Here is a 12686-nt window from a genome sequence, read left to right on the forward strand (position 1 = left end):
GTGGCTTTGGCTCGTGCAGTCAGATGCCAGACTGACCTTGCATTAGATCTTTTTAAAAAAGGGATAAATACTGACTCATTCTAGGTTTTTGTTTTTTTTTTTTTTTTTTTTTTTGAGTATAGGATGGAATTCCACTAATTTTGGTAACATTTCTGTGTGTCTGGACACTCATGGAGATAAGGCCTTTCTCCTTAAAACCACTGTTAAAATATACCTGCATTTTCATGTGGAACAGGACAAATACCCCTGTTCTTTGAAAACGGAATGGAATGATTTCTCTAATGTTTTTGCTATTGAAATGCCTGACTAGGCTGTCTTTCAGACTGTCAAACATGCCATTGCTTGCAGTGTATTGCTGTAAACTCAAGCATGCTTGACAGTGTGTGTGGAGGAAGCTGAGAGGCTGGAGGAAGTCATAGGTGTTTGGTAAAGTGTGGTGGCATGCCTCGAACTTCTTCACATATCTTTATATTTTTTAGCTTGTGTCTGAAAAGAGATTCTTCATCCTGGACATTATTCAACATAGGTTGATTGTGTGAATTAAGTCTTGGTTACTGTTACGATCAAAGTATGAATGATAGGATTTTGAATGATGGATTATAATTCTCTTGGATAGTACAGTGTATTTCTTCAGAGGTGAGGATGAGAAATCAAGGCTCTAGATGTTTCCATATAAATGTCTCTGAACACTACTTTCTTTCTTACTGCAGTGGGACAGGAAACCATGCTAGGAAAGTATGAGACCACCTGGTACTGAGCAGAAAAATATGTCTCTGCACACAGAGTGATAATGCATGGATGTCCTGTGATTTAGATAGCTTCCTGTGCTATTTGTTATTTGTATAACTGTGAATACCACTAAAACCCATAGCATCTTAAAAATGCTTTAATCTTTTGCCACTGAACATAGGATCATACAATAAATTGGGTCAGATGGGACCCGTGGAGGCTTTTCCAGACCAATCTCCTGCTCCATGCAGGATTAACTTCAAAGTCAGATGAGGTTTTTAGGACTTTGTTCAATTGCATTGTAAAAACTTCCCAGGAGAGTGAATCCCTAACCCCACTGGACAAGCTCTTTCAATAATTAACAACTCTTATGATTTTCTTTTTTTTCTTACATGCAATACAATACTTTAATTGTTGCATTTTGTTTATTACCTGTGCATCTTCAAGAAAATTCTGTCTTTGTGTTTCCTATAGCTAAACTTCAAATAGTTGAGGGATGCAAGTAGTTCCTGTCTTCCCACATCCTTCCCTATCCCAGCCTTCTTTAGGCTAAACAAGCCTATCTCCCTCAGCTTCTCCTTGTATACTGTGTGTTCTATTGCCTGACTGTCTTGTTTGGCCTTTTTTGTATTCTCTCCTGTTTGTTTGTAACTTTAGGATTGGAGGGAACCTAAGCCTTCTCTAAGAGTTACATGTTATAAAGTTACATTTCCTACAGGTATTGGAACAGCAAATCTATGCAATTAATTGTCACCCATTTTGGTAAGCAGTTGTATTCCCAGCACAGCCAATGCTTAACCAAGTGCCTAAATTTAGTCTCTGTATTGGCATGTGAAATTAAAATACCAGGTAAAAATCATCATTCTTCATTCAGTGAAAGAGGGAATATTTTTGACTAAAAATATTTTAAATATTTTTTTTCTAAAATATTATTCCATTTACAATTTAGACAGCTAAGAAGACAATTTCTTCAAGGAAAATAACAAATAGGAATGTTTGTATTTAATATTGATGGGTATGAATAGGAAAGTATATGTACTATAGACCTGGCCTGACATGCAGTAAACACTTGTGACAAACTCTGTCTCCTTGTGCTTTGTAATTCCAGGATTTTATAGATCTCTTGAGTGACTAACGTGCAGTTTTGCCAATTGAATACCCTCTAGTTCTCTGTAGCAAACAAACATTCTTAATTTCACTGAACTCTTTGCAAGTACAAAGGATTGATGAGTGCTAATCATTTGCAGTACTGGGGTCCAAGGTATGAGCGAAATGCTGCATCCTTTTGATGAGATGACCCATTCCTTTGTGAAGATTATTCAGGCACGACTCACAAATTATTTTTGTGAAAATTATTTCCTTTGAGCATTTTTTGTACAATTTTTTATCATAAGATAGTCTCAATTTCACTCATGAAAAGATCATGAAAATTATTAAAATTACTCATTTTTCACTATATCTCCTTCACCACTAGGGAAAATAAGAAATATATGTATATTAATTCCTTTGATATTTATTTGTTTATCTTACTAAAAAATTCTAGTACTTACTTTCAAAATGGATGTGACTCTTTCCTTATTTGTGTTTTTTTTTCCCCTGTCCTTTCTTTATTGCTTTCGTGGATATGAACTCCAGGAGGACAAAGTGGTTAGAGCCTTTTTTCTGTTTAAAGTTCTTTTCTTTTATAGTCAATTTATTTCCTGCCCTACATTTGCTCTCATTTACACAGGTGTAATTCCTACTGAAGGCAAGGGGAATTACTGTCATTAAAATGAAAGCAATGCTTGGCATAAAAGGCTTAACTGTTTTTCAAATAGCTTACTAATAACCTGTGAGTTGTTGTGAACAGTATGCATGATATTCCTCTCTGTTTGCAGCTTTTGTGAGCATGCCCCTGCCTTTCCTTTGCTTTTGCAATATATGTGCACAGCTTAAAATAGTTAAATGTCATTTGTGTCACAGGTGTTTCTTTGATAAGATTCATTTGTGTTCATGTAGAAGTGGCATAAAGTGATCATAATGATTTTTCCACCCTGTATCACTGATATGTATGCTCTCCACATTTTAGGTTGTAATAATTTGGCACGGTAGTTCAGTTCTGATTGTCAATGACAATACAATTAGATACCAGTAAATATTAAGAAAACATATCTACCCTAAACGTTTAGGAATGTGCCAGCAATGTCATAGAGTTATCCACTAATAGAAATTATTTTCCAAACTGGTCTGTAGGCTTTCCTAAAATATAGTGCACATGTTGTATGCAGCATAATGTCAAAATAATGTTGAATGTTATGCATGTCACTGACATTCTGTTTGTCTTGATAATAATACATATACAGTAAATATTTTAATATTTTATTTTAGCAAGGTTTAAAATGGCAGTATAAATCTGAATTTGGGAATAAGCCTGGGTATGTTTCAATATTTTCAACAAATTAGTGTAATTGCTTTTAAATAACACAATTGAGAAAATTACATGAGCTGGTGTAAAGCTGTTTGTCCATCAAACTCTGTTCTGTATTCTAAAGAACTAAAATTACAAAAGTAATTTGCCCTGTATGTGCTTGGCAAATAATTTTGTGATTGAGATGGAGTAAACAAATTCTTTAAAGTTCCTATACTTTTAGTTAATGTACACAGAAAATGGCTTTTTCCATAATAAAATGTAATTTTTTTCTTCCTGATAGAAGTGTCAAGGCTCGCATTTGACTTACACATATGATTCAGAAATACTTTGCTTCACACAGAAGTTGTAAGCCATGTGCTGTTGATACCATTGAGGACATATCTTTAGTATCTTTAGACATTTGAGGTGGGCCATGTCCTGGTGCCCCAGTCTGTTAGAGGGTCCACAGCTTGCTTTTGGCCTGCGTCATCAGAGGTTTTCGCAGTTAAAAGGCTTTGAAAGTTGGAAAGCTGTGAAGTAACAGCAGTTTGTAGAATACAGATGTAGCTGTCAAATACAAAAAGCAAATGAAGAAAAGGAACAATTTTCTCCTTGAAGAATGTACCCTTTCTGTATAGCCTTGCAAGTAACTGATGCATGCTAACAGTACTTACTTCCACAGTCAGTCCAACAACTGATGCCTGCAATATCCTCTATTTTGGAGCCATGTAAAACACTAAATTCACCTGGAAAATAAAATTAAAAAAAAAAAACAAACACGAGAAGATTATACTATTATCTGGATTTACCATGTACAAGTGTTAAGGAGGAAAGGGACAGGAATTTCCCTAGCTAATGAACTAGTTAGATTTTTCCATGAAAAAGGACAGTGGCTTAAGTTGCTTTATGTAATGTTTGTTTCTGCTGTGTTAGAAATAGATGTTATAGAACTCATGAAGGCAGACATAACAATAAATATATTAAGTCAACTTTTTCTCAACTATAAACATTGTAAAGAAAGAACAGCAGTGGCATTTTTCTTCATATTTTAGTACTGACTGTAAGGTTAAAAGCCCTGGTGTACTGAATGCAGTGTAATGTATCAAAATAGGTACCTTCAATATAAACAGTATTTTTTTATAAATGGTATGCTACAGCATTTACTAGTAGATTAACACATCTAGTGAAGCCTTAATATTATTTTTTAATCCTTCATTTTCCAGTGTTAGTGTAGAAAGTCTGAATTCCAGTATTTTTTAGGAGGCCTGTTCTGTATTTTGTAACCATAGAATGGCAAGTTCAATAGAAAATGCTCCTAGATAAAGCTAGAGATACTTTGTGACTGTTGATAGTTTGTTGACCCAATTTAAAAAATAGCTTTGGAAAATGAGATTTATTCAAAGCATCAGGTCTGTAAAGAGTTAAAAATATATTTTAGTGTGTCCCCTGTAGGAGTCTTGTTACATTTTTTGATAAAGATTAAGATTGCAGGGAAAAGCTGGGACTGCACATGGAGTTGAATAATTGAGACAACCATAGAGCAGTTTACTGGTGCTGTTAATGGTGGTGGGGAATGGAGTTAGACATAGATCCTGACAGTGTTTTAGTGTTGTACGATTAAACATGCTCAGAAGGGAACATATACTACGCATCCTTCTATTCCACTTGTGAGACCCTACCTGGAGTGCTGCACCCAGCTCTGGGGTCCTCAGCACAGGAAGGACATGGACCTTGGAGTGAGCCCAGAGGAGGCCACTGAGATGATCAGAGGAATCAGAGCACCTCTCCTATGAGGAAAGGCTGAGACAATTCTCCAGGCTGAACAATCCCAAGAGAAGACTGGGAAGACCTTATAGCAACCTTCCAGCACCTAAAGGGGTCCTGCAAGGGAGATGAGGACAAACGGTTTTAGCAGGGCCTGCTGCAATAGGAAGAGAGAAATATGGTTTTCAACTGAAGGAAGGTTGGTTTATGTTAGATGTGAGAGAAGGTTTTTAGAGTGTGGGGGTAAAATGCTGGAACAGGCTGGCAAGAGAGGTGGTGGAGTGGTGCTCTGAGCAATCCAATCAAGTTGAAGCTGTTCCTGCCCATGCCATGGGGGTTGGACTAGATGACCTTTAAAGGTCCATTCCATCCCAAACCATTCTATGGTTCTATGATATTCAATAGCACTTCAGAGTTTACAGGTCACTGTGCCTCTTCCCACACAGGACATGGGAACGACTCATTAATGTCCCAGTCCTTCCTTAGTCAGGTATATACAGAAGTACTTTTACAAAATTGAGACCTCAGTGTGCCAGAAAGGAATAATTTAAGATTATAAGAGTTAGACCGTATCTGAGAAGGAAACAGTTGGTGTTTTAAAATTGAAAAACAGTGTGAATTTTTTCCAACTTTTGGATGTTTTTTTCTTTAAGAAACAAAGGTACATTTAAAAAGATTTCCTGCATTTCTGTCACTAATTTTCAGTCGAAATGTGACTATGAGCTGGAGATTTCTTTGAGAAACTAGAGTCAATTAAGACTGTTAAAAATGAAGTTGATTTAAAAAATAAAGGTACACAGGGTCATCTCCCTTTTACTTATATTTTAACAATTATATTCCTAAGCAAATAAATTTATTGAAATGAGCAACACTGTTAGTTAGAATAGGGAAATTTTGTGACTATATCACTGAAAATCATGGAAGTGTGATTATACTGATGAGGAACTAAGAAGTGCAATACAGTTTGGGCAAAAAATAGATCTTATTTTTAAATAGTAGGAAATAAAAAAGTAGTAGAATTTTAAAATTTTTACTGAATTTTTTTCCTGAATTTGAATGAAGTTATAGGCTTTGTACCTTTCATTGGAGACCATGACTTTAATAACCACTGATACTTTGGAGACAACAAATAAGTAAGCAACCGAATACATTTTTGGAAAGAGCTGACAGGAGAAAATGGGGTTCCTTCACATTGCTGGTTATTATCTGGCTTTTTAGAGCTGATGAAATTCCAGTGGAGTGTTTTGTTATGGACATTTGAGGTTTAGATACATTGATTCATATTTTTAAGTGTTTGTTTTTAAGTGACAAGTTTTGTAGTGACATGAAATCAGCAGTGGCATGGCCCTCAGAGTTTCTGATACTTTTTTGGTTTGTTCATCTCTTCCAGTGGATTCAGGAACTTGTTTTTAGAGAATCTGTTTTAAACTGCTACAGATCAAAGCCTTCACCAAAACTGTTTATAATTTCCTACAGGATAAGCCTGAGGAAGAATGTTGTTCTGTCCTTATTTCCTGTGCAAGGAAATAAAATATTTGGCACTTTCTTTGATGTAAGTCTTCTACCTTTCTAATGTTATTAATTTTGAATCACTTAAGACACAGACAAATAGCTTGTATTTAAAAATCTATTCTGAAACCTCCACCAGTCCTAAAAACTTCTTCCCAAAAGCAATTCTATATAAAATTACAGTAGAAAGGATAAAAAAGCAATTATTATAGGACATTATTCTTTATCCTTTTATCTTACTGCAGTTAAAACTTCCTATTCCCCAGTTTTACTTCACCATGTTCCAAAGTAATCAGCATTGTTATTCCAGTCAGGAGAGACCTAGGTGTTGATGATAAAGTTTTCTGTCACTTTTGTGAAAATTTCACTGTTAAAAAAGAAAGATTTTCTCTTTTACTTCTGCCATTCTGAAGAGGTCTTGGGCCCTACCAAGCTCTGTATTATTTCTAAACCATCAGTGTTGTAGTTCTGTACCTCCACAGCACCTGAAAACTTTCTCATCTGGAATCGAACAAATGTGATAAATATTTGCAGAAGCCATAGGCTGCTTCTCCTACCTCTGCCTTCTTGCTACTGGAAAGTATCTGTTTGGGGAAACTCCTGCCCTGTTCTTGACACTTAAGTTGATTTTGTATCTTATGAAGAAGCCCACTCAGAGTCTCATCAAGATTTTCATGGCCTGTGTGTGCTCTGTGTGTCATTTTTAACAATTTCCAGATCACTGAAATTTGGAAAGAATCCCTTTTTTAGAAAGACACTCACAAAAACTACAGAATATTTCCTATACTTAGAACACCTCTGACGAAAGTCTCCTGTACCAGCTATTACATAGGATTGTCTTCTGAGGTACCTCTTTGCTGTGGGAAGCTTAATGATTTTCCTCAGCTCTTGAGTATTGTCTTTCAGATTGGGATCTCTAAAAGTCATTCAGGGAGTTGGCAACTTAGATCTTCCTGAATCCACTTGGGCCACTTGTCTCAGCCTGTTCTCTTATCCTGTTTCTCACATATCCATTTGTCTAAGTTGCTCTCCTTTATCTTTCTACATTCAAACTGTACTCTTGTTTCCTTGATCACTAACAGAAAGCACCTGCAGTAGCAGAAGATACTTGGTTGAAATTGGATTGCCAAACTTATTTTAATACTAGGTTCTCCTTTTGCCTGCCAAAATTATCCTGCAATCAAGTCATGTTCAAAATATTTTACCCAGTTTTATGTTCAGTGTTTCAGGACTGTCATGATGTGACATGATAGAATGTAGTCAGTATACACAGGTTTTTAAATCTGCAAGTAGCAGACCTAAACTACCTGAAATCCTGGTGAAGACTATGCATAGTAAATACCTCCTACTAATGGTTAAATTGGCATACAAATGTTTTCTCTGAATTAGATCTCGTGTGTTGCTAACTTTTAGGGCTTTACTGTCATAGCAAAATAGACTGTTGGTTTGCCATCTCAGTCAAAGAACAGGGAGATTACACTACATTGTAGTCCACAATTCAACTTTATATTAACTTCTTTGAGTTGGGGGATTTCATTTTTTATTTTCTTCTCTTTTTTTTCTCTTTGTTTTTTTTTGCCTTTTCTTCAATGCCCATTGCTCTATTTTCTCATGCAAAGATCATTGGCTTACCCTCCACAAGGTTCAAGGAAAGGGGAATGTCTTCCTAGGAACTGCCAATCTCCTTTTCAAGCTTCTGCTTGAAATTTAATTGGAAAATAAAAATAAAACAACTCCTTCACATGATGTAGCTTTAAAATGGTCTTGCTATTTCAATCCAATAGTTACATGGGGTTTTAGATCCATGCAAGGAGACTTTTCTTTTGTTATCTATGCTTCATGCTAAAGAACACACTCAGATATGTTTCTTGCTTAAGAACAGAAGCAAATACAGAAAAAAAAAGACTATGAGCGAATCTAAAATTATTTTTACAGTCATGTTTGTACTTCTATCCTAGATGAGCAAGGGTTTAAATGCCCAAAAACTTATATAATTTTTTTTTCTCACCCACAATAGTCAGTGTAAAAGACATTAGTCCTTCCTATAAACCTTGTCCTTTACATATACACTATGGTGGTGTAATTTTACAGTAAAGAAATTAGAAGTAGCTGGTTTGGTTTTAGGTGTACTGAATTTCTGAAAAGCACCAGGGGTGATTTAGAGAGAGTCTGGTGAAATTAGAGTGACCTGTTTTTGTTTTGCTAACTATTTTCCCATCCTGGTAGCAATAGAATTTTATCTTTTAACTTCAAATTATTCAAAATAGGTTGATTTTCCATTGAAATTCTTCTTCAAGCTATCCTAAAATAATCTTGTCTTAAAACATGTATGGAAACATTGCTATAACAATAAAAACTAAAGCACAACAATAAACTTTCACTTTTGTTCAAATTAATAGAGCAAGAGCAATTACAAATAGCAATTCTGGAACCAGAAAATGAAACAGTTCTTGAGCAGTAAGTTTTATTTGCCACCTGTTGCAATATTCAGAAACATTATCATGTGCTATTAAGTTCCAGGTGTAGACTTTTATCAAAAGGTAGCTCAGCAAATTCCTCATTTCAGTCCCAGGTGTGTAACAGCACACCTAAGACTCTTTGGACACAGTTAGACATTATGGCACAGCAGGGGATGGTATAAATGTTTAATTATCTAGATTCAGCTTCAGTGGCTGGAAACCAGGGCCTATATATATAAATAATGAAGACATTGCTAGTAATAGAGTAAAGCAGCAAACCTCCCAAGATGTTTTTTTCCCCCCTCAACTGTTTACCTAGAGCTTTATTTAGCTAGCGCCTTCAAGGAACAGCTTAGTGGTAGGTTGAGGAATTAAATGAAAAAGGCCTTGCATCTGGGTTAATATCTGTTTGCTCTATAGATCTGCTGTGTGAAAAATGGAATTTGCATGGCCAGCATGTGTTGATATATGAAATGTTGTATGCACAGACAAAACAGTTATTCAGCTTAGTATGAGTGCACTTATGTAGACAGTTTTAGCAGATGTTGAACTTCAGTGCATTCAAGGAAAAATTCAAATAAATGTGAAAAATCCTGTGTTTAAACAAGATGTCACCTATGAACTATAAACAGGGTATTCAAAAATTAAAATTTCCTTGGTTTGAATTATTATAAAGATGCCATCATTCAGCATCAAGAAGATCTAGAGAAAAGCCTGGATTTCAGGTAGCTAATTCAATTTCAGTCAATTTATATGTGTTACTGTTTGTGGCTTTTTAAGATCTAGTTTCATGTAGTTCACAAACCCTTTTCAGGATTTGAGATCTGCAAGAAATAAGATACCAAAGGTTTGTAAACCAAATACCCATTAAAAGGATTTCTGTTTGATATGGGGGATAAAATACTTTCACAAAATAAATCCCTACAATGTTTTATTACTGATAGAATCCAGATGTATCTTTATTATTTGGGAATCTGAATAATTTTTTTTCCTATGTATACATGTACCTCCCATTTATCTTTAATTGTTTAAAGTTGGTCAGTGTTAATCACTAGTGTTCATTTGACCTGTTCATCTTTCAGTTTCAGTGTAATTGCTACATAACTTCAGAGTCATGACCTGTTTAATTAAGGTGTTCTTGCTCTCAGGTACTTGGTCATGTGATTATGAAAGATGATATTTATTACTGTTAACCATTTCTATTTCTTACCATTTTAGGTAGACAAAGTATGGGATCTTTCGAAAGGATTAGAATAGTTTAACCTCTACATTGAAGATAGGATTCAAATGCCTATTTCTCTCAATGTGTGCAATTGCCTAATGTCCTTGCATTCAATATTAGTTAATTTTTAGATTATAACACCATGATGATTATATTTTTTTAACAAATTGATTTTGCTCTGTCGATGTGAAGCAAATTCCTCCTACTTCGCTTCAAATTATTTTTAGTTTTATCTAATCCTTGTTTGACTTCTATTTTTTTTTTGACATCATTGTGAGTGGCCAAAGAAAAAGAAAACTTTCTGTGTGGTGAATGTCTGGCCTCAGTAACTTGGGAGGAGTGTAATTGTTTACACTGTTCTTAACATTGTTGTATAGCAAAAAGTGAAAATTAGTGAAAATGTAGTGTATAGTTTTAGACACCAGTCTCAAGTATTCATTAAAAATGTCTAAAAAGTGATATTTTATTCAAGAGAAAGTGCTTTATTAATATTGGACATGTTGCAAAACATTTTTTGGTCATAATTTGTGTTTCCAGAGTCCTTCTAGATTAATATGGTTGTTTTTGTTTTATGGCTTATTCATGTGTTTGTCTTAACTGGCTATTTATAAAAGACTTTGAACTAGGATAGCTCTGATCCTAGAATGTTAGGCTTCTGCAATTTTATTGTATCATAAGCTTTAAAAAATGCTGTAGATGTATTTAGTATTATGGATGGGATTCTGATACCATCATAGGTAAGGGTTTGTTCATGCCCCACGTCCACCACATGGCTGCCTGCTGTGTAAGGCCCTTTCTCAAAGGAGGATGTGCCGCCAGTTACAATTGACACTTAGCAGTTAGGGAAGAAACAGAGGGCTTTATCAGAGAGGAGCAGATCACCATCTTCACTTTCCATGGACTTAAATGTGGGTTAGGTCTAGTCCAGAACTGAGAATTCAAACGCATGTAACTTAACCTTCTAAAGGGGATTAAAAATTCTTGCATAAAGAAACAATTGTGTTGGGATTTAATCTCAACAAAAGTGCCAGTTTAACCACTTTTCTTTCTAAAGCCTCAAATATTTAGTCTAGCCCATTTATATAGGCTGCATGTGGTGTCTTCACAGAGCTGATTTGCTTCCGTCAACGTTGTCTGTAGTGAATATTGGAAAAATGAAGGGAGAAGCAGAAACCACATGGAGATGTATCAATAGTAAGATTCAGTGGTTTAACAGGGTAAATTGATAGGAGCTTCCAGCTGTGAGCTGGAATGTAAAATTACACAGCCTATTTAGAAAGAATTTCCTACAAAGGACATGTTTTTTTAAGGCAAATTCTATGTCCTTTCTAAGGCACAGACATAGTTTCCAGGATATACTTCTAGAAAGCCTTTTATTCTTGTGAGAGCTTCAAATACTGATGCAAAGTTTTTCAGGACAAAATTATTTTTATAATTCAGTAATATTCTTTGAAAAGTCTGCTACTTAGCTGCAAATTGCAATTGTAGTGTGGGTTGCTTTTTGAAGAGAAATTCAGTGATTGATGTTCTTCAAGATGCTTTGTCCATGACTTTTTGCTGTTCTTGCTTCATCTGGATTATCATACTAAGAGTTTGGAAGAACATGAAGGACTTATTAAAGTACGACTCCTTTGGACTGTTGGTTCACATACACAGAATATGTACGTGAAGAGGCCTATCACGATATATTTAACTTTTGCTGCCAGAGGAAAAGAACTATGCAAAAGAACTATAAAGCAGGAAGTGGTCATTAAACTGTAAATACAATTATCTGAGTGAATTTGAAATAGAACTAAGTCTAGAGAAGGTGATAATTCTCACTAATAATGCTTTCAAAGCCTGATAATTTATACTAGCAGAGAAAGGGAAGCATTCACCAAGCTGCCACTGTTGAAGTAGCAGAAGGACTTGCATATGTGGGATTTGTAGCTATTTTAAAGTAAGAATTGATTATGGAAGTACATAAACATATCAATATATATAAAGTAGAAGTATATGCAGGTAAGCATATTTGCTTCCTAGCAAAAGAGACTATTTGACATTGGATTAAAAAAAAAAAGAAAAGAGAGTTTTATTTCATTGTTCTTTTTTACCTTCTGTTAAATACAATTGCTCTCTCCAGCATATTGATAGGAGGATATACCTGACTGTGTAAGGTGTCACTAAGTCTGTTGCTTTTTTACCCTTAGTCCATTCTATTTTGAAATCCACGAAACAAACATACTGACTTACATATAATTTTTTTAAAGCGTTAAATTTTCTTGCTGTTCTGTCAGAGTTAGCTATGGTTGCATCTATTGCAGGCATAAGATGTGCAGCTGTTGTAGTGTGCAGCTTGGTGTAGGTTTCCAGGCTGGATAGCGCAGCTCTGAGAATGGTGCAGGGAGATGATTGTCCCACCATACCATGTGCTGGTGTGCCCTCTCTGAGTGCTGAATGCAGTTTGGGGTACCACACTGTACAAAGGACATCAGACTATTAGAGTGAGTCCATGGCAAGGAGACTAAAGTGGTGAAGATTCTCAAGGGCAAGACTTATAGATAGTGGCTGAGGTCACTTGGCTTGTCCTGGTTGGAGAAGAGAAGGCAGAGGAGTGCCTTTACCTCATTGCAGT

The 12686-nt window shown here is 35.4% G+C and overlaps 1 protein-coding gene across 45 annotated transcripts in view; it reads left to right on the forward strand.

Annotated features, from left to right (window-relative positions):
- The window catches only part of RIMS2 (regulating synaptic membrane exocytosis 2), a 456016-nt gene that overhangs the window by 92172 nt on the left and 351158 nt on the right, over positions 1-12686 (forward strand). For 40 of the 45 annotated variants that reach the window (XM_038164450.1, XM_038164024.1, XM_038164200.1 and 37 more), the window contains one exon: positions 2365-2376. The exons of the other annotated variants lie outside the window; for them this stretch is intronic. In XM_038164450.1, coding sequence (XP_038020378.1) covers positions 2365-2376 — 12 coding nt within the window. The remainder of the gene's footprint in view (positions 1-2364; positions 2377-12686) is intronic. 45 annotated transcript variants of the gene reach the window in all.

This window comes from Motacilla alba, chromosome 2 (genome assembly GCF_015832195.1).
Source record: "Motacilla alba alba isolate MOTALB_02 chromosome 2, Motacilla_alba_V1.0_pri, whole genome shotgun sequence".
Lineage (NCBI taxonomy): Eukaryota > Metazoa > Chordata > Aves > Passeriformes > Motacillidae > Motacilla > Motacilla alba.